General features: G+C 39.3%; 2 protein-coding genes across 4 annotated transcripts in view; one reads left to right on the top strand and one right to left on the bottom strand.

The window, feature by feature from the left end:
- Positions 1 to 205: 205 nt before the first annotated feature.
- Positions 206 to 27729, top strand: NT5E (5'-nucleotidase ecto). Its single transcript, XM_063312542.1, has 9 exons — positions 206 to 783; positions 3632 to 3854; positions 12928 to 13116; positions 17338 to 17535; positions 19198 to 19352; positions 22028 to 22136; positions 23250 to 23399; positions 25364 to 25564; positions 26817 to 27729. The coding sequence occupies exons 1-9, from the start codon at positions 412 to 414 to the stop codon at positions 26975 to 26977; spliced, it is 1758 nt and encodes a 585-aa protein (XP_063168612.1). The 5' UTR covers positions 206 to 411; the 3' UTR covers positions 26978 to 27729.
- The window catches only part of SNX14 (sorting nexin 14), a 37990-nt gene continuing 37693 nt past the window's right edge, over positions 27525 to 27821 (bottom strand). For all 3 annotated transcript variants that reach the window (XM_063312472.1, XM_063312481.1, XM_063312518.1), the window contains one exon: positions 27525 to 27730. Coding sequence is in view for 1 of the 3 variants with exons in the window: in XM_063312518.1 (XP_063168588.1) it covers positions 27726 to 27730 (5 nt within the window). In the remaining 2 variants the exon portion in view is untranslated. The remainder of the gene's footprint in view (positions 27731 to 27821) is intronic.

Genomic DNA, 27821 nt, shown 5'->3' with positions numbered 1-27821 from the left:
TGGGCTTAAACTTTTGGAATCCGTGGAGCTCTCAGATGAAAAGCTTGACCGAAAAGCAACCTCTACAAATCTATTAGTAAAGCCCCGTTTTATGCCTGGAGGTGTTAACTTTCACCGAAGGAACCAGTGCTCGAGTACCTAAGTTAACCGTACGCGTCACTCCTCCCAACGTTAGGCATCCGAGACGAATTAGCCAAGAGTCATCTCAGAGCAAGTCGACTAAGAGCAAAGCAGGAAGCGCTGCTTTAAAGGACCCAGGCCAGCTACAGCTCCGCGCCTGCCAACAAGGCTGCGCTGGGACGGCTGAGGTCAAACTCCGCCTCTGTCCTCCTGCCCCCGCGCTGGTGCGCCTGAAAGGCTGGCCGAGATTTGCGGCGCCGGCGAGGGAGGAGACGCACGCGAGTTCACACCATGCAGACCCCGAGGCAACGGCGCGCGCCTCAGGGCTGCCCGCGAAGACTCCCTTCGCTGCTCCTCCTCGTCGCCGTCTTGTTTTGCGCCGCGCTCTCCGTCGGCGCCGGCTCCTTCGAGCTCACCATTCTGCACACCAACGACGTCCATGCCCGCGTAGAGCAAACCAGTCGCGACTCGGGCAAATGTGCGGGGCAGGACTGCTACGGGGGCGTCGCACGCAGGGCCACTAAGATCCAGGAGATCCGCGCCACGCATCGCAACGTGCTGCTCCTTGACGCCGGCGACCAGTACCAGGGCACTGTCTGGTTCAGCTACTTCAAAGGACTCGAAGTGGTGCGCTTCATGAACAGCTTGGGCTACGACGCGATGGTGAGCTGGCGGGGCGGGACGGGGGGGCGGGGACGGTGAAAAGGTGGTCCCCGGCTGAAAAATCTCTCTTCTCCCCCCTTCCCTTCCGGATACTCACCGCCGACAGCGCGGGGAGTGCTTGCCCCTTGCTCCAGGAATAAAAGTATAAAGTTTGGAACAGGCGTTGTATTCCCACTCGCGTGGTGGTAGAGCTGGGGCTAATGCAGTTTGTTGACATTTCAGGGCAGATCGTCGAAGTCCTCAGAGGTGGTTTCCTTTCGATAGGAGTTCCAGCTTTCCCGAAAGAGACCGTGCAGTAGCAATATGATTGCGCCCTTATCTTTGTTAGCTGTTCAGCATTGCCCGTAGTGTCGATCCTGTCAAATAAAGATAGGACTATTCCCCGTGGTAGAAAAGGACCACAGCTTTGGCATTTTATTCATGCACAGAGAATTTATGCTTCCTCCGAACTGACTGCTTTCTTGGCCTGTGGGAAAGGGGCTTCTAGGTTTCCCGCTAGAAACGTGTCATCTGTTCACTCGTGCAGACAACCAGCCCTGCAAATACCAGCCATAGAAAGTGGCTTTTAGCCACGTGATCTTGAACTTTCATAGCCTTCCATTGTCCTGCTGCCCATGAATTTAGTTATTACAGGATGGTTTTGTGTCCTAGGTATGAAAGTGATCAGGTGAGCTACTATGAAATGGGACATGTGCGTTAAAAAAAGTAAACTGTTGTCCAGTCATTTAAAACTGAAGGGGAAATGCATGATTCTAATGAATGGAGATATAGTGCCTTTAGTCTCAGGGACGGGTAAATACCCAATTTCAATTTAGCCTTTCCAGATATTACCTTTTTCAAAATAAATCCTAATTTACATATCCACTTATGAATTCATTAAAAAAAGGGGGGGGAAACAATGTTACTCCATTGAAAATGAGATGACGTGCTGTGACTTCATATTTACTTTTCAGTAAATTCCTTTGAGCCTAATACATCTTGCTCTCAAACCTGTGTTAAGGATTAGAGTTGAAAAAGGATTCAGTATGCTGCCCAATCAGACATATAGTTTAACCATGACTAAAATCTGGTTGAAATTCACTGATTTCCCCTTTCATCCTCCAAATATCTGCTTTTACAAGAAAGCTCTGCCCAAAGGAGGGAAGTGTCTCTTTTGACATACCTTCAGTCTGCTGGAAAAGCCCTGCTATGTGATAATGTGCTTAGACATTGTTTCAGAGCACAATGCCCGATTTGTACCCATTTTGCTTGCTCCAGGTAGTACAGGCAAGGCTGTTAGGAATTGGTGCTAAAGAGATTTTCATGGGAAGATGAGGCAATTCAAAAAAAAGGAGTGCGTGTGTGTTCTTTTCCGATATCAGGATTATCCCATGGCCATGCAGAGCAGCCGGTCTTCTAGTCATCTACCTTGCTGGCTTCATAATTCTAATACTGCACGTGGGAGTTCAATACAGAGCCTTATAAATGTTTTATGAATTGAGAGGGTGGCCTGAGCAGTGACCGCAGCATGAGGAAACACCTCAGCCTGCCACTTTCAGACACTTGGCTGGTGTGCAAGCAGTCAGCAAGAACGCTGTGCTTAATTTCTTCCCCCAAGGATTTATGTCTGTGTGCCCACACTAGCCCCATCCAGGCATTCATTAGATTATCCAACTCAGGGGGAAAAAAACATAGAAGATGGATAAAATACTTGTGTGTTTGCACGATAATGATGGCTGCACCGTATTTGTGGCTGAACAGGTGGTCAGCTGGTGTTGCCTCTTTGCAGTCATATGGGACAAATAAAAAGGCTTGGATAAAATTTGGCGATTGACTAGAATCGAGGAACACACTTCTCAACAGGCTTCATCAACCTGATCCTTTCCAGATACATTGGGATTATAACTCCCAGCCATGTTGGGATAGTTGCTTTATAATCTTTGATTCCTGCCTTGAAAGGAATGTCCAAGCAATGTATTTGAAGTTGTAGAAAGAAATAGCGTATTACAGTCTACCCTTTATGGCACAGTTACGAGATATAGTAATGGCATTTGAACAGAAACATATTCAACTAATAGAAAACTGCTTTGGTGTGATAAAGGGGGACATTAAAGCATTATCTGCTGTTTATTATCTTAATTGGGACAATTTATTTATTTATTTATTTATATTTATTTAATTTTTATAGCTGCCCATCTCAACAAGTGGTCTTTAAAATAGGGACAAAATTCTGGATTAATGTTTATTTAATTTCCCTAAGAAAGCCTTTCATCCTGAATTGTTAGTAACTTTCATTTATACTCAACAGGGAGAGGGCACCAAGCTTCTTGGCTTAGGCATCCCTCTGTTATCTTTGCTTTATCTTAATGGGATCAGTAGCTTGGGGAAAGGAAAGGAAAGGAAAAGGACGAATGGGGTCACTTTGTTAAACCATTAAAGGTTCTGAAAACCAGCTTTGGTTAATAAATGTAGTCACTTATTGGCTTTAGCTGCAGAAAATCCACATGAGCAGACACTGTACTGTTCTAGTTTCTTACAATCAGGAAAATGTTGGGCTTGTTCGTGTCCATTGAAATAGATAGGAAAGGGTTTGAGATAAAGGGATAGGGATAAAGTTTGAAAGAAAGAGATAGAGATAAAATTTGGATTTAACATGTTAGTGATATGATAAAGCCGATTTATACATTTTAGCAAAATTCCCTCTTTTGTTTTTTTCTTACTATTTCTTCCTGTTCTGCAATCTGTATAATATTGTTTACCTGAAAGACGGTAATGTGATAGGTAGGTATGTACATTTGTATATGTCGTAATTAATTATTAACTCTAATAATATTTTCCTTTTCCCTTTTGATATTTATTTTCTCTCTAGGCACTGGGAAATCATGAATTTGATAATGGTTTGGAAGGATTATTGGATCCCCTCCTTAAATATGTAAATTTTTCTATAGTGAGTGCAAATATTAAAGTAAAGAAGCAGTTAGCAAATAACATCACAGGGTACTTCCTTCCTTATAAAATTATAAATGTTGGTTCAGAAAAAGTGGGGATTGTTGGCTATACCACAAAGGAGACACCTGTTCTTTCAAATCCAGGTACACATTTTTTCATGCTTATATATAATATGACATAAATATATAGATACAATAATTATATAAGTAGATATATTTAATTGTGATTGCATAATTCCCATCACATTTTATTTCTTTCCTAGCATGAAATTGGGATTGAACTGTCTTTCAAAGTTATAAGAGGAAAAAAGTTAACTGCCAGCTAGGTGCTGGGTTTTATATAGAATATGAATCTGATACAGTTACTGCTCTCTGTTACGTTACTATGAAGTGCATTGAGATTAAAAGGAAAGATTAGTGATTTACTACAGATTGGGAAGAGGATACTGGCTGATGATAAGATGAAGTGAGGCAAGTTTAGGAAAAGCTCAGCTAGAGGAACGAAAATTGTTGAAGGAAAGAATTGGCCTGAGGACCAGAAGAGAACATGCTAGTTGAATCATAATTTTCAGAATACTTGCAGTTTGGCACTTTCCCAAATATTTTTCTTTTGTTATATTTAGAAATCACAGATTTCATTATTTCAGTAATTGGTATTCTAAGATTTTATGACACACAAAAATACTCTTTAGCACACTCCTTTTTTATACACTGGATTGCAAATCTATACCTACTTTCCTAGAAGTAAGTCCCATTAGTTGAACTCGGCACATACAGGATTGTATTAAAAATTGACCCTATAAAAGTAAAACTAATGTTCTGATGATACTGTATATGTATTATAATAGGGGAAAATCATCTTGATTTTGATAATATTCAGGAGGATATAGACTTGTTAACTTAATGTCTCTTCTGTCAAATTGATGGAATTTGTAATGAAAAAATGATTGGGCATATAGAGAAACGAGCCTTGCTGAAGGAAAATCAGCATGGGTTCCACAAACACAAGACTACCTCATCAACTGTTCAGAGTTTACTGAGAACTTTAGTAGAGAGATACATGGATATAGGTAGCCCTATTGATACTGTATTCTTGGGTTTTCAAAAAGTATTTGATAATTGCTGATCAAAGGCTAGGTGTATCAGGGTGGGGTGGGGGGAAAATGTGAATGTCCATCATTAGGAAAAAGATTGAAGACTAAAACACTGATATTGTCATGCCCTTATAGAAATCTGTAATACTTCTGTACCTGACAATTTGTACAGTTCTGGTCCCTACATCTGAAAACGGATATAATAGGACTGAAAAAGGTTCAGACGAGGACTATGAAAGCAGTTGAGGGCTTAAACACCTTCCCTACAAGAAAAGGTTAGAATCTTAGCTTGGAAAAAAGCCATTGTGGGTAGTGATATGACTGGAGTGTATAAAAGCTTGCGTGGCTTGGAGAAAAGGACAGGGATAAGTTTTTCTCCCTTTTCCCAAATACTAATACCAATGCTAATCAATGAAGCTGTTTGGAAGGAGGTTTAATGTAGACAAAAAGAAACTTGGTCCCATAGTAGACAAGGAACCTCTGGAATTTATTACCATGAGACCTAGTGGTGGACACTAACTTGGATGGCTTTAAAACAGATTAGATCAATTCATGATCTATCAAGATTCAGTGTTCCTCTGGGTCGGGGGCAGCAGGTCCCCAAATACCAGTTTCAGGGAGGTGTGTGTCTGTCTCTTCTGTGTGAGCACCCCAAGGCAGGTGATTGGCCTCTGTGGGGAAAAAGAAAAGCTGCTGCACTAAGCTGGGCTTTGGCCTGACCCAGCAGGGCTGTTCTCAAGATTTATGATAGGTTAGAGATAGAATCACTTGATAGATTTTCCTCCATAACGTTGGATGCTCCTTCTGGTGTCATTCTGCTTTGTTCCAATATCATGAATATAGCAGGCCACAATATATTGCTGAATTTCCTGATTTCTGGCTACGAGGAATGTTAAATCATTCACAAAAGTAGGATTCATACAGGTCTCTGCTGTAAGATAAACTAATACAAATCCTCAATCCCCTATTTTCATAAAATAATTGTGATGATGTACAATAGAAAATGAACTCTATTGTATATGTGTATTCAGCTGAACAAATGGAACACGCAGCAAAATATTTTAGAGATCTGCATTCCTCCATATTCCAGCTTTTCATTCTTTTAGAATATTCTGATCCATTCTTTCTCCTCTTGACTTCCAAACTTAGAAAAATCAAGATTTCTGGTCATATGAAGAGCTCTAAACACTTATAATTCTACATGTGTAGCATCTTGCAGCCATCAGTTTGAATATGCATAGATTTGCTACAGTGATGCCACACCCTTTACTCTGTATCTAACTGTAGATAAGCAGTAGCAGGTTAATTTGAACGGGACCTTGTAAAGCACTGCTGAAAAGTACTGGAAAAAGAACCGTATAGTGAGTTAGATTCAAGGAAATTCAGTTAAACTCTGCTCACACAATAGGGGGTTCCTGTGGCATTCCTGTGTCCCATCCTGTTACAGACCCTTGCTTTTCCCCCAAACACTAACACAAAGATCAACAGACCCAGTATGAGGACCTTTGGGAGTAAAGAGCTGAAAAAGAGCAAACAAGTTGAAGGAATTTGACAGGAGTCCCATTTACAAATAGAATCAGATTTCAATTTGGGCAAGACATCTTTAGATCCAAGCAATCATCTTCATAAAGTCTGCAGGTTTTTTTCTTGCAGTACTGAAAGTATTTCTTTCAGATTGGCATGTGAAATCACAATTCTTATTCACTGGAATTTCACTGACATTGATCTGACATGGATATTCACAAATATTATGCACTTAGCCAAGATAATTACTAGAATCAAGTAACTCCCAAGTCCCTAACTAAAATAATTAGTATAGATTGGCACCTCCAGATTCACCCACTTGTCGAAAAATCTGAGGACTTTACAGCTTGTCATATTTGTTCAAGCAGCCCAAGATATTTTTAAGAGTCCCAAAGGCACAACACTGTCTATGACTACACATTAAAAACATCAAGCTGAGAATTTGGTTTACTGTCAGCTCAAAGGAAATGCTTTGCTTTATTTGTAAATACTGACTCAATGCTGTTGATTCAAGTATCAATGAGATGGATTGTTGGAAATTTCTGCCTTTTCCAATTCTGGGACATCTTTTCAAACATAAATTGTTGGAGTAGGGATAAGTACAATACTAAGTAAATACAGTACTGGAAATTATAAGATGCTCCATTTTCAATCCTGTTGTTTTGAGTCCCTTTGCTTGGATAATCTGAGGTAGTATTTAAAGAAATAGAGAAGGTGAGCATCGTATTCTTGATTCAGAAGAAATCTTACTTTTGTAATGACATTATTTACTAGTTACTATACTCTTTAAGGCTATCCAGACTGTATATTTCAACACAGAATCAGTATGACATTTTGAGTAACAACCTGGAGATGAATTGCCTGTGCCTTTTGAAATTGAAATGATTTTCCGAATAATTTCTATTATTGAAAAAAATATAATTAAAAATAAAATGACATGATATATCTAAAAGACCAAATGGCTATAATAAGATTCAGTTACTGTATTTTATTTTAATTTTTTTGTGTATGTCTTCAAGTCAGTTTTTGACTCCTGGTGACTGTCTGGACTAGTCCCTGCAGTTTTCTTGGCAAGGTTTTTCAGAAGTGATTTCCATTGCCTGCTTCCTAGGGCTGAGAGAGCGCGACTGGCCCAAGGTCCCCCAGCTGGCTTTGTGCCCAAGGTGGGACTAGAACTCACAGTCTCCTGTTTTCTAGCCTGATTCTTACCCACTACACCAAACTGTGTATCACTGTATAGCTTGAGTTTAACATAGCCCTGCTACCACTAGCCCTCTTTCACTGCAGTATAAGGGAGCTGTTGCCTAAATAGATAAATATTACCTTGTATTTTTCAGGTTAAGTGATGAAGACATATTCCAATTTTAAGATGTAGCAGGCAAGGTAAAAAGCAGCCTAGTAAAAATAATAAATAGCCAACATTTCTCAGGAACTGAGTAAAAATACAAAAAAGTTGAATTTATTTATTTTTATTTTTTATCCCGCCTTTATTATTTTTATAAATAACTCAAGGTGGCGAACATACCTAATCCTCCTTCCTCCTCCTATTTCCCCCACAACAACAACCTGGTGAGTTGGGTTGGGCTGAGAGTGAGGGACTGGCCCAAGGTCACCCAGCCAGCTTTCATGCCTAAGGCGGGACTAGCACTCCCAGTCTCCTGGTTTCTAGCCTGGAGCCTTAACCACTAGACCAGGGTACATATGTCTGAACCAGAGCCCAGGACACATTGCACAAATACTGACAATGCTGGAGACAACGACAAGCCTAAAGACGGTTGGGGTGAGGCAGTTGAGGCCATTAGGGTATATCCATGAGATAATGAGGCAGAGCTACAAAGATAATGAGGTTTTGAAAAAAAAACAAATGGACAGTATTTCATAAATATGTTTTTTTTCTAGGGAAGGTTTTTTCCATTCTCAGTACCTTTTCCCAAGTTATCAGCATTTCTTGGCCTTCTGATTGTTTTATGACTGAGCTGACAGTTTTGTTTCCCTGGGAAACAAAATCTTTGGTTAGGTACCTCCTGACCCTAGGAAGCTTAATTAAGATTTTTTTTCCCTGATGGTTGGAGAAAAGGCAAAACATCTGTTTCTACATTTGTCATGTTTTTATGGGGGAATTCCATCCAACTAGTGCAAATTTTCTTTTTAAACCTGATTATCATTCTTGTGCATGACTTGAATCCAATACTTCAATGCCGCTTGTAGAAATGTTTTCTGTATGCTGAAAACATTTAGAAGGCAGAAGGGTGAGCCAGACTGATACACAGCCATCAAATTACAGATAGAAGCTATGTACAGCTATGACGATTCTGCATTCATCTATGCATAATACTGTTTGCTTTCAGGATAAACAACCTTATGCAGAACACAAAAAGGAGTAAGAAGTAGTAAGCCAAAGAAATTAAAGTGTGAGATAAGAATAGGAAATATAGCTAACTCTACACCAACACTATTAACTATAGCTCTTCATGCCTTTCTATCCTTGCAAACCATCTTTGTTTCCACCACATCCATGTATTGACTGATACATTGTCTCTTGTACTTCAAACTTTTCACCTCTTTCTTTTTCAGGATCTCATCAACTCCATCCAACCATGACCTTCTCAGTCGTAGGGTTCCTCACAAAAACCATTCACTTTTTCTTTATATATTTGTTTTATTTATTTATTTATCATTTATTCTCTCCTTGTGACCAAACCACCTCAGTAGCCTTCATTTGTACTGGTCACTAATTTTTGTATTCAACCCATATTCATTCACCACCCAAAATTTCTTGATCTTTTTATCCACCCTTTTTTTTGGTGGCAATCATTCTCTTATAAGTATTTTTTCTTTGTCAACAACCTCTTCTGCTTTATCATTCCATCCAAGATAATTCTTTTTCATACATCCCATTAATACAAGTCCACATAGCTGTATGGTACTCTATAATATAATCCCTTTCACTCTTTTCTAGGCAGTTTCCATATGCTCTTTATTTACACCAGTTTCCATTTATTTGGTTGGGAGATTAATCTATTTTTATTTTTTCTTTTCAAACAGGCTTATACTTTATTGCAGTTCTACTTTCACTCTGGTTTCTTTGTCTTCTTTTTCTTCCATGTCCATTTTCCAAAAACCCACTCTTGACATTATCAAATAATGGTCTGTCCCACATTCAGAACATCTCATCATCTTTATATCCTTCACTAATTCTCTTACCTTTCCTCATAAACAATCAAATCAGTTACCCTTTTAGATTTGTTCTTATACCATGTGTACACATGAACAGTCTTGTGAACCAACTAGTTAACAGATTTTAAGTAGATTCTCACCAAGCTGTCACTATTCTCATTCATTGAGTCTTTGAATGGCCCAGCACTTTTGCTGTATTTTCTCATTTCATTCCAATTCCATCTATTCATGTCTCCAAATACAATACTTTTCCTGTATGAATGCATTCATTAAGAATCAGTTTGATGTAGGAGTTAAGATGCTGGACTATGACTGGGAAGACCTAGGTTCAAGTCCACCCTCAGCTATGGAAGCTCACTGAGTGACTTTTTGCCAGTCACTTTCTCTCAGCCCAAGCTATCCCACAGGCTTGTCATGGGGAAAACTTGGAGGAGAGAATTTGATATATGCTGTCTTGAGCATCTAGAGGAAAGGTGGGAGATAAATATAACCAAAATGTTTTTTTTTCAAAAAGCTGTAGTTTTTCTTCAAACCCACTTCTTGTTCTTTGTCACCCTTCACTGAGTGGAAAACCAATTATCAGCAAGCTACAGATTGCTATTTTCATATATACTAATAACAACCTAGATGTCACCAAATCATACTTCCTGACACATAGTTTAGCCCCTTTATTCATAATTAAACCTACACCTTAACTTATCTGCATGTATTCAACAACTCTACTTTATAAGATGAGATCTTCATTAGATGCAAGCCAGGATCTCTGATCTACCTTACAAGCCAACATACTCTTGCCCACATCTGTTCTCCTAAGGAGGTATATGTGGTATACTGACAGACTCAGTTAAAGCTGAGAAGAAGCATGTACAGTCATGGGGAAAAAAAAACACCCTCTTTGAGTTCTATGGTTTTATGTATCAGGACATAATAAAAATAATCTGGTCCTTAGCAAGTCTTAAAATTAGGTAAATACAACCTCAGATGAACAACAACACATGACATACTACACTGTGTCATTATTTTACAAAAATAAAGCCAAAATGGAGAAGCCATGTGTGAAAGACTAAGTACACCCTTACTGCTTCCATAGGTATTAAGAGGCTAAGCAGCAGCCAGGTGCTGCTAATCAAACACCCTTGATTAATTGATCACCAGCAAGTGTGACCACCTCTATAGAAGCCGAAGTTATAGGAGTTTGCTGGTCTTGAGCATTCAGGTGTGTGTTAACACAGTGCCAAAGAGTAAAGACATCAGCAATGGTCTTAGAGAAGCAATTGTTGCTGCCCATCAATCTGGGAAGGGTTATAAGGGTTATAAGAAATTGTTTCCAAACAATTTAAAGTCCATCATTCTACAGTGAGGAAGATTATTCACAAGTGGAAAACATTCAAGACACTTGCCAATCTTCCCAGGAGTGGACATCCCAGCAAATTCACCCCAAGGTCAGACCATGAAATGCTCAGAGAAATTGCAAAACATCCAGGAGTTACATCTCAGACTCTACAGGCCTCAGTTAGTATGTTAAATGTTAAAGTTCATGACAGTACAATTAGAAAAAGACTGTACAAGTCTTTTCTTGTACAGAGGTTTGTACAGGTTTGTTTGGAAGGGTTGCCAGGAGAAAGCCTCTTCTCTCTAAAAAGAACATGGCAGCACGGCTTAGGTTTGCAAAGTTGCATCTGAACAAATCACAAGACTTCTGGAACAATGTCCTTTGGACAGACGAGACCAAAGTGGAGATGTTTGGCCATAATGCACAGCACCACATTTGGCAAAAACCAAACACAACATATCAGCACAAAGATCTCATACCAACTGTCAAGCACGGTGGTGAAGGGGTGATGATTTGGGCTTGTTTTGCAGCCATAGGACCTGGGCACCTTGCAGTCATGGAGTCAACCATGAACTCCTCTGTATACCAAAGTATTCTAGAGTCAAATGTGAGGCCACCTGTCCGACAGCTAACGCTTGGCCAAAATTGGGTCATGCAACAGGACAATGATCCCAAGCACACCAGCAAATCTACAATGGAATGTCTGAAAAAAAAAGAATCAAGGTGTTGCAATGGCCCAGTCAAAGTCCAGACCTACACCAGATTGAAATGCTGTGGCAGGACCCTAAGAGAGCTGTGCATAAACAAATACCCGCAAACTTCAATGAACTGAAGCAATGTTGTAAAGAAGAGTGGGCCAAAATTCCTCCACAACAATGTGAGACACTGATAAAGTCATACAGAAAACAATTACTTCAAGTTATTGCTGCTAAAGGTGGTTCAGAAGGTATTGAATCATAGGGTGTACTTACTTTTTCACACATGGCTTCTCCATTTTGGCTTATTTTTGGCTTATTTTTGTAAAATAAATACACGGTGTAATATGTCATGTGCTGTTGTTCATCTGAGGTTGTATTTACCTAATTTTAAGACCTGCTAAGGACCAGATGATTTTTATTATGTCCTGATACGTAAAACCATAGAACTCAAAGACGGTGTACTTTCGTTTTCCCACGACTTGTAGATGTTAATTTCCCATTGTCTAATGTGATCTAAATATTGCTAATTATATCACCTTATATGGAAGTACTTGGCTGCCAGGTTTACAAAATCAGGTTTAAGCTAAGCACATGCAATACAAAGGCAAAACCTAAGCAGAGGCAATCATTTTATAGCAGTGCACATACCACCTCCCTTTTTAGACCCTTGCTGAGTCAGTCCATGGGACTATGCAGTTCATCATTTTGTCTTGCAGAAAGGTCAGCTCTATATGGATGCTCACAAATAAAATGGGAGAGCAATAGATCTCATATCTAGCATATATCTAGCATTAGATTTTATTTATTTTATTTATATAATATATACAGCTGCCCGTCTCACACAAGTGACTCTGGGTGTTTTACAAGATTAAGTCAACCCCACCAAACAACCCCCAGTGCCCAAGGAGACCAGTGATCGCACTCATCACCAACAGCACACTTCCTTCCTTTAGTTTTAAGGTATGCTGCCTTTGAACCTGGAGGTGGTAGACAGCTATCAAGACTTAACAGGCACTGATAATCTGATTCTACATGAATTTGTCTAGTTCTCTTTTAACATGGGTGGCTATTGACAAATCTGATGACATTAAATGCTATAGTTTTAACTATGGAAGACATTCAGCTGTATTAAACACCTGAATCACTCTACTCTACTCTAAATTAACCAAACAATTCCTTGACATGTGATGTTCCAGTGGAAAAAGAAGCTGGAAGTTCAAGGATATAGCATATGTAACTTACCCTGTTTGAAAGGAACTTCTTAAACAATGAAGAAATACCAGGTACAGCATAGATTTTATTTATAGAATATGGATTTTCATTGGTAAAGCATGCTTTCTGAGAAAACAATGCAATAACATTAATGTGTATTTACTCTTCTGGATTTTTAGGACCGGATTTATTGTTTCAAGATGAAGTTGCCGCATTGCAGCCACATGTAGACAAACTTATTACATTGGGTATCAACAAAGTCATTGCACTTGGTCATTCTGGTTTTATTGTGGACCAACTCATTGCTCAGAAAGTTAAAGGTGTGGATGTTGTGATTGGGGGACACACAAACACCTTTCTTTATACAGGTATGTTGTTTCTTCACAAAAAAGGGGCTTTTTATATAATTTAGCAGTTATAGTGCCAACTATTTTAATTCCTCACGCCCTGATCCATCTAAGGAAGTGAGCATGTATTTACAGGATGCTGTGTAAATATCATTTGCTTGTATAAATAGAATTGTCTGGACAGGTACAGTGCTGAGTGAACTTAAGTTACTCTGGTATGAATCACTCCTTCCCATTTTGTTTTAGTAGTATAAAAGGAAAAGTAACGAGATCCATAACTCACATTTTATAAATTGTTTTGTGTGTTTGTTTCTATCATCTATAGTTTGCTTTTGTACATTGTTAGGCATCAGAGCATCAATGTGGTCTCAGGAAGTTCATTGATTTTAGTTTGCTAAAGGGTGCCAAAATGCTGGACCTTGTTCTAGTGCCCTACACTTAATATTTCTTGCTTAAAGGAACCATCTTTCTGTCTTCCCTTAGTTTTTCTTGTATGCATTTCCTACCTTTGCTCTAGATTATATTTGCCAATATGAATTTTCTCTTCTGTCTTGTTCCCCCCCACCCCAGTTTTTCACCCCTTATTACATATGTTCAGTGAGCATAGCAAACTTTCCTGTTGTAATGGTTGCCTATTCTAAAACACCATCAGACTCATAAGTAGGAATTCAGAGATATCTGAATTATTAAAGAATAGTATGCAGGATCACAGAGAAAGCTGAGAATGATGAAAACGTGCCAAACCCTTGGTGCAAATGAAACCCCTCCCCCCGTAGAATCTTCTCAAGTTCACAATCCCAGGTGCTCCTAACAGTTTCTGATGGTCCGCGGGAAAAGTCCTTGAACAGAGAACATAACCCAAACACATTCCATTGTACTAATTTCACATACAGAGCTTGGCACAAGGTCTCACAGCAGCTCCCTCCCAAACAGAAACGCGCGTCAGGACCATGGCATGTGAAACGTTACGATGTATAAACTACATTGAATCAGTGAACATGACACCTGTATCTAAAACGTTTAAGTGCTCTGAAAGGGAATGGCTTATTTTTAACGCTGTCAGAACTCTCCACAGCTTGATTCATAATTATCTTCTAGGTATGATATTTCTCAGGAAGTTTAAAGGAAAAAAAAGTCTTTTTCTAAATGCTCTCTTCTAATATCCAGAGTGGATAGGGTGGGCACGCTCCAAGTCCCTTCCTTCAACGTTGCCATCTTGTGGGTCCTTGGAAGCAGGCCTTCTCCATTGTAGCCCCTGCCCTTTGGAATGCTCTCCCCCCTGCGATCCGATAGGCCCCCGCCCTCTATCCTTCCGGAGAGCACTTGACCCTGCTGTTCTCCCAGGTGTGGAGTTAGGGTGAGATCAGGGTGGGATGACAATGTGGGTGCACTAGAGAAGAGTGGCTGGGCGCCAGGTTTTTCTATTTCTAGTTTTATTGTTGTTGGTTTTATACTGTTGTATACTGTTTTGTTGGTTGTAAGCCACCCAGAGTTGTTTTTAAGATGGGGAGCTATAAAAGTTTACACCCACACCCACACGTCTTTGTGTGTGTGTGTGTGTGTGTGTGTGTGCAGCTTGTTTTGATCTGTGGAATAGTAACTTTCTTGTGGGTTTCCTTAGCCCTCTCAACTTTTGGAATCACGCCTGTGCTATGGTTTCCCAATTTGAAACATACTGCTTTATTGTCAGAAATGGCTGAGTATGCTGGAAAACCTAACTATACCACATGTCCATTTATTTTTTGTAACAGAGACCAGTGTCCGTTAAGCCATGCAGCTGCATCTGAATATAGTCTAGAACCTATTTTAATAATCTGAATTGGGGTTTCTTTTTTGAAAGACACATGATAGCTGAGTAACAGCACCATTTATTTCTTAAGTTTTCTGGTGCTATTAATAAATGCCTTTGGGAACTGTCCGGGAGTGTAGTTTTATGGCAAATAGGAATGTCTGTGCCAGCATTCAGAAAGAGGCATTCATGGCAGTAAGCAGTTGGCTGGCTGACTAGTGAGGGAAAATAAAATGTAGTGAGAGGTTTTTCTGGGACATTCATCAACGCTTGGGTAACTCTTTCAGGATGAAATATTTCTTGATTTAATCTTCAATCTGAAAACCTAGCACTTTTTGAAAATACAATAAAACAATTTCTGTCCAGTTAAAGGCAGGTTTGGTGTCACTGAATAAGGCATGCTTCATCATCATCATAATCTCTTTTCTTTTAGGGGGAGATGGGCGGTGATAGAAATGTGAATAATAAATAAATAAATGTGTTTTGCAAGTCCAGCATTTTTGCTTTTTTTTAAAATCTAATTTCCTCCATGCTCCAGTTTTTCAAAGTCAGGATCCAGGATATTCTGTTTCTGCATCAAGCTTTTTCAGTCTTGATTTCCTGCAGTTACTCTTTTATTTCCAAGGATCAGGAGTGTAATGAGTGTGATAGTTCAGGAGGACTATGTTTTGGTTTATTTTTGTTCCGCCCTTATATACAAAGTTTCCAAAGTGACTTAAGACCGTCAAAATAAAAATGGATAAAGGCTAGGGTGGTAAAGTAATCTGGACTTGAGGAGGAAAAGGAAGAGGTGATTAAGAGCATGTGTGGGCACAAATCTGGCACATGTCCTTAAATCAGGCACATCTTTCTCCAGGATCCTGCTTAGGGGATTTACTGGCAGGAACTACTAAAGCATTGCTGTATACTCTAAATAATTTTCCCTCCTAAACTATTCAGTCTTAGTTCCAGTCAAAAACTAAGATTATTAACAGAAATTATGTTTTTATGTAAAGAGGTGGGAAGCTAAGAAGGAGTTGCAATGTCAGGAGACAAAAGATAGACACACCAAAACAGAAAGAGGGACTAATTTATTCACACCTGCCCTTTAAAGCTCTCAGGGGCAGGGCTTTAAAGCAAATGCAATCTCCCTTGATTCTTCCACATTCAATATAATCAAGTTATATTGTCCAACGGAAATGATAGGTTGCCTGGCAGTAGCAGTTTATGACTTACCTCCTCAACAGATGAGTTGGCTAAGGAAGCTGAAGTCAGTCCTCCTTCTTTCCCAAAAGTGATCTCCTTTGCTTCCCAGCTGGCATGCCTTCAGGGAAAGGCTCAGCTCTCCGTCAGGGGTAGAAGATGGTTCAAGGCCAGGCCTCTTTGAAAGGTTGGCCTTGAACCAGTCTTCCACTTTCAATTCCTCTCGGTCCTCAGCTTGGGCTTTCTCTTCACCAGACAAATGGCAATATTAGTGCAATATAATGTCATCTGTTTAAAAGATTATGAACAACTAGACCTGGGTGAATTCTCAAAGGGGTTCTTTACTTCAGTTGAACCTTTAATACAAAGCAACATTGTACCAGAATTGAATCTGCCCATCCAGTCTGATCATTCAGAGAGAGTTTATTGCGGGGGGGGGGGGCTTCTTGGACCAGGTGACAGGCCTTCCCAGTGGTGGGCCTCATTCTAGGAATGATCTCCCTCCAGAGGTACACATGGCCCCTTCCCTGCTGGCATTTCATAAAGAGCCAAAGCAGTGCTATTTCCACAGGCATTTGACCTTTAGGGTTGTTTAAGCTATTAGAGGCTTTTGACTGTTTTATTAGGGTTTTTAATAGGTAGAGAGGTTTTGTGTGTGTGTGTGCCCCACCCAGCATCCTTCCTGATCAGGATGGGCTACAGATACTATAAATAAATAAAAGTGAAGAGGCACTCCCTGGACAAAAAAAAAATCCCTCAAAACACTAGGGAAACACCATGTCACATGCTGTGACAAGTAAAGTGGCTGGCTGGATCATTAATACTGAAGTGATTCAGGGACATGGGGAAAAGCCAGTTGAGAAAGAAATGATCTGTGCTTTGCTCTGCTTTAAACTCCAGTTGCATCTCTAAGTCCAGAGAGCAGAGCAGAAACTTCTTGTTGCTCTGATCAGTAATGCATTGGGGAGGCAGCTGAGGAAAGGGCTTTGGCGAGAGATTCAGCGTGAACAAACGTTTTGTCCTTTCAACCTGGGGACAGACTTGCAGAAATTGACAGCGCCAATCAATTGCTGATACAGCAACTGCTTCCCCTGGTGCTGAATGCAAGGACCTTGATCACAACTGCCAAATTCTCTTTGGCATTGATTTTAATGATGAGAAACCAAGCCCATAATATAAGTAAATATGTCACCATTTTATTCATATATGTCAATTTGTGTGCTTTGTATTCAGAGTTCTGAAGACGACTCATGCCCTGATTCCCTTTTTAGGCACTCCACCTTCAAATGAAGTGCCAGCAGGTAAATACCCATTTATGGTGACATCTGATGATGGTCGTCAAGTGCCTGTTGTTCAAGCATATGCCTTTGGAAAATATCTTGGCAATTTGAATGTCATATTTGATGATGAAGGAAATGTAATTAAAGCATCTGGAAATCCCATCTTACTAAATAAGGATATTCCTGAAGGTATGGAATTGGGAAGGGGATGTGAAACGCCTTGTTTAAGTATCACCTGAGTAAATATTAACTCTTTCTGGTCTTTCAAAATATAGTACTATCATATTATAAATAGATGATTATGTGATATTAGCCACATAGATAGATTTTCTCCAGGAGGACCTTTTTAAAACCATATGCATAGAAAATGTATAATATGAGCAAAACAGGTATGAGTCTTTTTAAAAACATGAAATATAGAGCAAGGCAGCATATAATTGGCATATTTTGGAGGGATTTGTGGAAGATCAACAAAGGTTTTCCATTTTGTTTAAACATGACAGCAACAAACTGATTCTGCATTCTGCACCTTCACTAAAAAATACATATTGCTAAACTGAAGAAAATGGGGAGATAACCAGAAGTAGATTTTATATGCAAAGACTGAAAATTCCATTGTTTTCTGGTGCTGAAAACAAATTTGGGGGCTCAGAATTCTTCAATACTACATCCCAAGTGCTTGAAATCTACCATTTCTGATATAACTATAGTTATTGGTCTTCCTCCATTACTCTGATGCTCAGCAAGTAAATTATGTGGCATGGCTACCAACCTATTTTCATTAGGAAGTATAAATATAAAAAATAGTTATCTGGATTTTATTATTACCCCCTTTCATAGAAGTAGGTTATTTTTGCAGATACGGATCAGTTTCAAAGTGCCACTGTAGGCACACCCACAGGCTTGGGCATACCCACTGGCTTATTTCTGCCATTTTCATCCAGGATTGTGCTGTTTGTTGTGCAATCTTGGAAAAATTCACATTTGGATGAAATGCTGACAAGTGCTGTGTGTGCTCTTATGGGCACTCCAAAGCATCTTTTTCTTTGAACTTGAAACTGCCATGTTTTCCCTGTTCTTTTAATTTTCTCTATCATAACTGCTTTGAAAGGACTCTTTTTCTTAAAAATAATCTACTGTATGATATGAAGAGAAAGAAGATTGCTTTTGAAGAAACCTAAATCCAAGCTGCCAACAACCTTGGGGTCTAATTCTGAAATCCTTTCAAAACAACTTGAGATTATTTCTGAGTTTTAATTTTTGCTGCATTCTCTTTGAGGCAACAAAAGTTGATTCTATTGTAATACTGCTCAGTGAAAAAATAAATGTGTTATTCCCATATTTATATGTAAATATCAGTTATCACCCTGGAGAAGATGCTGATGCTAGGGAGAGTGGAAGGCAAAAGGAAGAGGGGCCGACCAAGGGCAAGATGGATGGATGATATTCTAGAGGTGATAGATTCATCCCTGGGGGAGCTGGGGGTGTTGATGACCAATAGGAAGCTCTGGCGTGGTCTGGTCCATGAAGTCACAAAGAGTCGGAAGCGACTAAACGAATAAACAACAAAATCAGTTTAAAAAGCAATAAGGTGCTTTGGGAAAAAAGGGAGATGCTCATATAGTACCTGTCTGCAACTCCTTAATCCAGATGCATCTTCCCTGGGAATCACATAGCAGTTGCAGATGCCAGTCACACAGTCCCAGGAAAAGGCACAGATGCTTTAAGAATTTATGGGTGCTATATGAATCCCCCCACCTGTCCCAAAGCACCTTTTTGCTTTTGAATGTGAAGCACGACAGAACCCTGGTCTCTACTCAGCAATTGTTATAATCATGACTTTTGTTTTAGATCCAGCTGTGAAAGCAGAAGTTAACAGGATGAAGATTCAGCTACAGAACTTTTCTTCCCAAGAAATAGGGAAGACAGTTGTTTACCTAAATGGAACAACTCAGGCCTGCCGCTTTCAAGAGTGCAATATGGGAAATTTAATTTGTGATGCTGTGGTAAGGAAGTAACTGGTTCTGTAATTGTCAACTTTTGAAATATATTTAAATGCTGCATTGCTTGCTGTTGGAAGTACATACCCTAAAAATTAATTATTAGTTTAATTTAATCCTGAAGTTTTATTCATATACAGCTAAGGCTGGAAAGTGTTCAAATCCTTCAATAAGGATTAGATCCAAATCAGAAAAAAAAGTAGCTGTTATTTTGGCCAATAGTTACTAGTTTTTGTAGCTGCAGGGCCATGATAGATAGATCAGGGGTGCACAGGCCTTGGCTTTTTTTTTTTAATCATGACTGATTCTCAGAGCTGCCTGGGTAAGTCCTTGCAATTTTCTTGGCAAGATTTCAGAAGTGGTTTGCCATTACCTGCTTCCAAGGGCTGAGAGAGAGTGACTGGCCCAAGGTCACCCAGCTGGCTTTGTTTCAAAGGCAGGACTAGAACTCACAGTATCCCAGTTTCCAGCCTGATGCCTGAACCACTGCACTAAACAGGCTCTGCCCCTTATAGGCTGACAAAACTTCTGTCATCTCTAGTTTCGATTCCCTGTCTTGCTTCCAAGGCCTGCCTCCTTCTCCTTGTCTTGCTTTCTTTACATCACTGATGTCCCAGATCCTGATTCTTCTCCCTCACCTTTTGTTTGGCTCCTCCCTCCTCCCTCCTCCTCCTCCTCATTTCCAAAAGTCCCAACCAGTTGCCTGTGGTACTTATTCTCCTGGCACCATCACTCCTGGAGCACAGTTCTTGACAGAAGTGACCATTAGCAAGAACTAATTTATGCACCCTAGAAATAATAATGTGTGTAAAAGGAGAACCCTGTTTGCAGACAAAATGCAGTCAGCTGGGAAGCCAAATATAATCCACCAGCTTCTCCCCCAGAACCACAGTTTCTCTGCAGCCATCCTGCTGCTTCTCTACAGGTGTGAACCACCTTTCCTTAGAATGAGAAAATGACACATTCTTTATCTCTGAGGAGGAGCTGATTAGGATAAAAGGTATTTTGATCTCCAAAAAGACTTCAGCAAAGCCTCCATTTATTCCAAACAGAACTATTGTTAAGGGCATTCTAAAAGGAGACTGCTACTGGAGAGGAATGAGCTAAGCCATCCCTATTCAATTTTATGCCTTTAAAAAAAAGTATTTCCATACAGATAGCAAAATAGCTCCCAGTGACATCAGTGGAGGCTCTTTTAAAGCCATATTGCCAGACAGATGGGGCCTTTTTGAGAAGAGGTGCTACAAGGAGGGAATAATTACAAGTTTTCTGTGCTGCAAATCTTTCAAAACACTGCTATATCTGCACCAAAAAAAAAAGGCTTTTAAATGGGTTCCACTATTTTCTGGAGGGTGTCCATTGTTCTGGGCAAATATATCAGGGAGAGATTGCATGCTGGCCATTGGGGTAGCATGAGGCACCCTGTTCTTGCCTGAATTTACCCAGTAGGCTGAAATAGATTACCCACCCATTCAAAATGGATTGCAAAAGCAGAATATCCTTAGATATTTATTTGTTTGTTTAGTTTTTCTGGCGAGTTGCTTTACATATGACATTATGGTGTTGCCCAAAAAGCACATTTTTTTTAATGTGGATGAGCATGTTTCAATGCTTTATATTTTCCATAACATTTAATCTTTGTATCACAGATGCTACATTTTTGGATGGTAAGAAAAAAAAAAAAGATTTCTTTAAACGAATCGTCCTAGTTGGAATCTCATATTTTGAGCTGTTGTTTTAGCCATTAAAATATGTACAGAGAGGAATTTCTGTTGGAACTGATTATTTACCAGTCTTTTTTGCGAGGCCTGTGGTTCAGAAATTAGATCACAGACAGCTCAGAGAAGACCTAATGAGACTAAAGGGATTTCTTGTTTGGGAATTTGTTTCTTATGGTGGCCAAACACGCACCTAAGAGGAGGTACCAAATGAGCAACAGAGGCGTTTTCTGGGGGTTTTCTTCAGCAGTTGCAGATCAGAGACCTACTATCTTGCCCATGATGTAAATTAAAAAAAGGTCTCACTTTCCTCATATCCATGTGGCAACAAAGTAAATTTTATTCCCTGATCGGTACCTTTTCTGGCCTTGTAATACCCTCCCCTCCTTTTTTTTTGAGTTACTGTGTTCTGAGCCACATTCAATATTTGAACAGCGTTATTTGAAGGCCTTGTAACATTTGCAGTTTAATTCCCAATCCCTTTCTTAATGATTTAATGAAGCTGGCTGTGACCTTGCAAACTTTCTATTGTAGTTTTAAGGAAGCTGCAACTGGTTGTGTATACCGCTTTTTTTCACAAACATGGCTTCATGGACAAATGCTGATTGTGGGTGTCCTCAATCTTCCCCCAGTGTACTTCAGTGGCACTGTTTTCTAGAATCTCTTCGTATAGTCTTGCTGTTACATACAGGCCTGTTATTAGCTTTCATTATGCAGTAATAAACCTATGATGTAGGACCTGAGTACACATTTGAGATATTTATGTTATTTGATATTTGAGAATTTATGTTAAACCTCTTTACTATACGCTTGTTGTTTTTAGTGGGAAATAGCTATATAGCTAGATAATATCTCAAGATTGCTTTCAGTAGTTTTGCAAGATTGATAGTGGTGTCCTTAAAGCTAAGTAAAAAGGATAGTGCAGAGGTTTAATTCACATTTTTTCTTTGTGAATGTTTTCAGGTTTACAGTAACCTGAGACATCCAGATGATGATCAGTGGAATCATGTTTCCATGTGCATCCTAAATGGTGGTGGAATACGGTCACCCATTGATGAACAAGCCAATAATGGTATGTGTAATTTCATGAACCTTTAGACAAAGCTGCTTCAACTTACTGTTTGTTTTTCATATTTATGTCAATATTTAAGTTTGGGCTGCCAGGTGTATTCACTGTATTTGACTACTGTCATGCTTCTTTTAGATTTGCCAGACTCTGAAGGTTTAGCTCTTGCCCCAACCTGTTTGAATATACATACAAGGGGGTCTCTCCCAATGAAGCCAGTGGGGGTGGGGGAAATCCAGATTGGGAAGGCTGCTGTCCCAAGCTACCACAATAACCACCTGCTTATGAAAATTAGCAAAAAAAACCCTTTCCGCAACTTCCTTTATGGAGTGGAAAGCCCCTTGCCATCTTACTTATACATGTCTATTATTTTCTCATCCAAAACCTCTGTGCTGCTACTACTTTTCCTCTTGGAACCCAATCAGTTTTTATGTACTTAAAAAAAATTGCTTGCAGATTTTCTGAAACTTGAAATTGCACAGGTGGTGGGTGTTACTACCTTTTTACTGTGTTTAAGTTATTTCTTAAATTTAATTTAAAGTTTATGTATGAGAGACCATGCGATGGCATGGGTAGAAACCATAGAAATAAAATTAACATTCCTATCCTTCATAGAAACGAATAATGGCATGCCATGTTTAGGCCCTTGAAGCAAATCTAAGATGCAGACTCGACTGGAAGATAGTATTTGCCCTTTGAGGTAGTCTAGACAAAAATCACAACTATGAGTACTATCTTTATTGTAAGGTTGCATGAACAGAATCTTGCAAGTCTGAAAGCATTTCTTCCCTCCTTTACTTTTACTTTCCAGAAAACCAGGGAGAGTCCCTTCTGAGATGCTTCCCATGCCCCTTTTCCTTCTGAGGGCTGACACACCTTTTATATGACAGTTGTCTAGTCTGTGGCCCTTCCTCCTGTCTCCCAAGGTCATTCCCACATACCGTTACAGATAGGGATTAGCCTAAGGTCTGGCAGTCAGTCCCATTGTGGAATAAGATTTGAACTCAGCTCTCTTCTGCTTAATCAATATGCTTTCCACTACACCACAATGCCTTAAAAATGAACAGAATTATGCATAACACGACTGATCGTTCTACAACAGTGTTACATTCTAATCAGGCATTATTACCTTGGAGGAATTGATAGCTGTATTGCCTTTTGGAGGAACTTTCGACTTGCTACAGATCAAAGGTTCTGTTCTAAGAGAAGCATTTGAGCACAGTGTTCACCGGCATGGGCAAGGAACAGGTGAAATGCTACAGGTCTCAGGTTAGTTATCTTCATGCGTTGCCAGTACAAAGTGCTGAAGTCTCTCTCTTCAAGTACTTAGCAGTTTATCTTCTCTTGCGTGAACACCCCTGGGGGGGAGTGATTTATCTCCAGCACGGCATCATTCCAGCATGTGTCTGTCACTAAGGAACCAGGTAAGAGGAAATAAGAATCTGCCTCAGACAATAACTCAGGGTGGAAGCCACATGCAAATCTAGGTTTCCAGCATGACTAACTTTGGAACGTAGACAGACACAAAATACCGGAGGCCCCATTACTCATCTTTCCCTATGCTGCTGTGGAACTGTTATGGAAAGAGGGATAAAAAGGGCACACAAACTTCAAATAAATTATGCCAGACTTCTCAATCTTTGTTTGGGATTTTTATAGGGATATGCATCAGAATAATTTGAAGCCCAGATCCCAGGGCTGGCCAGGTATAATTCAGACATTTAGCCTCGGTAGAAGAGGTGGGAATCAATCCAATCCATGCAGTTCTGTCCTCTGTAAAATTCCTTGCTAATTTCTTTCTCTGGAGCTCCACTGTACTATAAAAAATTGGGTTGCTGCAGCCATATCAAAAACAAACAAAATGTCTCAGTGTTTACATGCTGTGACGAAGAGAAAGATGATTATGAATGGCAGGTCAGCTCTTAGCATTAGACAATTTTTGAATTGCAGAATCTTTCAGGGTGGGGGTGGGCAGTTGAGAAATATTTATTCATTCAGCACTTTATTTACTTAACTAAGGTCTACTCTTTTATCCTAAATATCTGCACAACTTCTGCCTTCATTAGTTGGTCTGGCCTAATCTCCAAAACAATCAGCTCCTTCCATTCAGGTAGGGGCATCAATTTTCCTTGTGACCACCCTTTCCCCTTGTATAAACCCACCTTCACCTTACGTGCTGAAATACAATAGGGAATAGGGCCGTGATTGATCTGAAAATGATTTGGAGAAATGCTTCAGACTTTGCGCAAACAGAGCAACTCCATGCTAATCATTAAAGCAGCCAACTTTTTATAAGCTTCTGAGTCTGAAAAAAAGTGCTGCTGCTTTAATGGGTTGACTCACGTGAGCCTCAAAGCAGCAGCATTTTTTATTCAAGTTTGTGTTAAATCTGAAAATATTTGAATCATATCCCACCTGTACTTATATACTGTACCTTAAGGTGGCATACAGCCTTTTACTTTCCCAACAACCACCCTGAAGGCTGATTTTTCTACTTTCTGATAAGTAGCAAGGAGTCAGAAAACAATGCTTAAAGTTGAGGGTCTAGAACTTAGAAAAGATAATAGCAGCAGAGATATGACAGCCAGTACAATACTGTTTCAGCACTGATCCATGGCAAAATAACAATTAGAAATATTGCCACTGCATTGATCTGTGGTAAATTCTTAAATAATTAGTTACACCTAGTTCAAAGAGTTTTTCAAGAAAAAAATTGTTATTATTTTCCTATTTTTGTGAGGCATTTTCCATCTTGTAGTCCTGCAGAAATGTGTATTTTTTAATTTCCTGCCCAAATTTCCATAGGCAGTAAAGCTAGAAATGGACATGCACATTAGATTGTAGGTACTCCTAGCATAGTTTAAAGGAAAATAAGGAAGGGGGAAAAAAAAAAAAAGGATGGACATGAAGTTGTGTTTCAGAAGAATCCAATTTCCAGTGGAGGTTCTTGCTGGAAGAAGAGAAAAATTTCAGAGGCTAATCTCCTGTAACCAACTCCATCACCATCTTCTGTACCAATGTAGAGGGCTACAAAGGGCTACCTTAGAATTAATTGGAAATCTCTTCTCCCCTCCTGCTAGCAGAAGTGTGTTGTAAGTAGACTGCCATCCACGGTACTGTGTATCTGGCTTTACCATTTGTCTAACCCAAAGGCCATGAATAGCACAATCACTTATCAGTGTTTTTAGAGATACAAACAACCTAAAACACTTGTGACTTATGTTTCCTAATAGGCATAAAAGTGGTGTACGATCTCTCCCAAAGCCCAGGAAGCAGGGTGGTCAGTTTAAAGGTTCTTTGCACAGAGTGTAGGGTACCAGTTTATGTACCACTTGAGATGGAAAAAACCTACAAAGTGCTTTTACCTTCTTTCCTTGCTGGTGGCGGTGATGGATATCACATGCTAAAGGGAGGCTCAAGTAACCACAGCAGTGGTAAGTGTTAAGACTTTCTGGTGATAAGCAGTTGGCGTATAATCTGAATAAGTACTAGAATTTATATTCCTGAAATGAATCTATGGACAGTATTGCTAACATACTACAATTTCCATGTCTTCTTTTTCAAACTGCAACAGAAAATATTTAATTCAGTTGGATTTGGGCCATTATACAAAAGAGAGAAAGCAGAAGCGCAAGTTGCTTCAACATTGTCCTGTAAAGCAAGATTTGAAATAAAAATAGAAAACTTTATCAAAGTGTAGTCATCATCATCTCTTATACTTCCAAATATAATAGTTAAGCAGCATTTTTGTTCAAGGTATTAACCCAGATTTATTTATAAACTAGCTAGGAAAATCTGCTTGCTCTGTGTATCAAAAAATGGAGTTGGGCCTCGGAGGTCTCAAGTGGCACAAAGTTTCTCCCTATAGAAAGATTTTCACTGCTCTCTTATGTTTGACAGCTGCCTCCTTGTTGTGCAACAGCAGCAAGACACTTCTCAAGGCTCCTGTAAGTCTAGGAATAGAAAGACAAGGGAAATCTTAATATGCGTAAGAGCAACAGCAAGGGCAGCAGCAGCCATTCAAGGAAATGTGCATTAGCATTCAAATGGCCATTCTGCTGAATCATGTAAACACAACACCAAGTCAGAGTTTTCCATTTAAAATAGCAGTAAATGGATGCTGTGCAGCAGGGTTTTTTTTTTTTTTTGAGTTTTAAAGTTAGCAGACAGTGTTTTACAGTGACTAATGTATTTGACTGACTCTGGGAAGACCCAGATTCAAATGGTTACTCGGCCATTAATTTCACAGCAGAGCACTGAGTGAGTCACTGTTCTCAATCTAATCTACTGAGCTGGGCTCTTGGGTTACATAAAACAGGAGTTGCACGAGAAGAGAACTGTTTACTCTGCTGCAGATTCCCTGGGCAAGATACAAATGTGATTACTTTTCAGAAATGTCACTACTCCCTGTAACTACTTATACAGGTAACATCTGTGTGTTATAAGAATAATGCAATAAGGATTATAGACTTTGAAGACTCTTCTACGAGTATACTGACACAGTAGAAGGCAAGGAGATGCGAGACTATTGTATTGTACTAAGACCTGGAACATAATGGTGGCTGCGTCCAGAACATTTCATTATTGTTTTAAATATATTTAACGCAGATCAGTATAGGCAGTTCATAATTGGCTAACGAGGACAATTAAGAGACTTAAGTAATTTGTGCACATTGTTTTGAACAGGTGATCTTGATGTTTCCATTGTTTCCAGCTATATCACAAGAATGGGAAAAGTTTTCCCAGCAGTTGAAGGTCGTGTGATGTTTTCTGCTGGAACTTTATTCCAAGGACATCTTTTTTTGATCTGGGGATTGTTTATCTCACTTTTATATTTCATTCTTTAATTTCAACCTTATTCTAGACTCATTGGACTTCTGCTGGTCAACACTTAGTTTATGCAGAATCTCAGAAGCCAGCATGTAAATCTTAATTACTCTTGGAGTGGCTGAAATCCTTTGATTTAAAGATTACTTCATACAATATGTATATGATTTATGTACATAATATGTATATATTTAAAACCCTTGATTTTTAAAAGTAATTTAAGTGATCCTAAAAGGTAATTGATTATTATCTGGGGGAACATCACAAATGGCAGAAATATAAATCACAAGTTTGCATTTGCATCTGTAAAACAGAAAGCACAAAGCATGGTTGGACAGTACCAATGAACTGAAAATGAACTTCATTTCATTTGTGTGGCTGGTGAGAGTAAATGGTGTTATGCAACAATTTCTGTAAAATCTGTTTAATAAAAAAGCATTCTTTAATTTTTGGTTTTATACATGATAATTCAGTTAATGGCAAAAGTCATTATCTTTCAAAGTTGTGTGTGTATTTTTTCTCAGTGAAAACTATTCAGAAGAACAAATAATGGGATTTTCCTGAGATTCAATAATAGGCTTTAATCAATCTTTCTTGAGTAAAAGTTTTTTTTTCTGAAATTAAGGTTAATTATATATACAAACAAATATACAAGACTACACAAATAATCTAGTCATTAAATTAGCACACAGCAGTCATCTACGAAACGGAGTTAATTCAGTATGTTGATATGAACATGTTCTTGATAAGATAAAGGAACCATTCTTTTCAACCTGTGAATAATAATAATGGGGGGTGGGGGAGAGAGATATGTCAGCCAGTTGAAAGACCACTCCTGCTATTACTACAATAAATAAACAGCAG

This window comes from Candoia aspera, chromosome 1 (genome assembly GCF_035149785.1).
Source record: "Candoia aspera isolate rCanAsp1 chromosome 1, rCanAsp1.hap2, whole genome shotgun sequence".
NCBI lineage: Eukaryota > Metazoa > Chordata > Lepidosauria > Squamata > Boidae > Candoia > Candoia aspera.
This window is presented reverse-complemented; position numbering and strand designations above follow the sequence as displayed.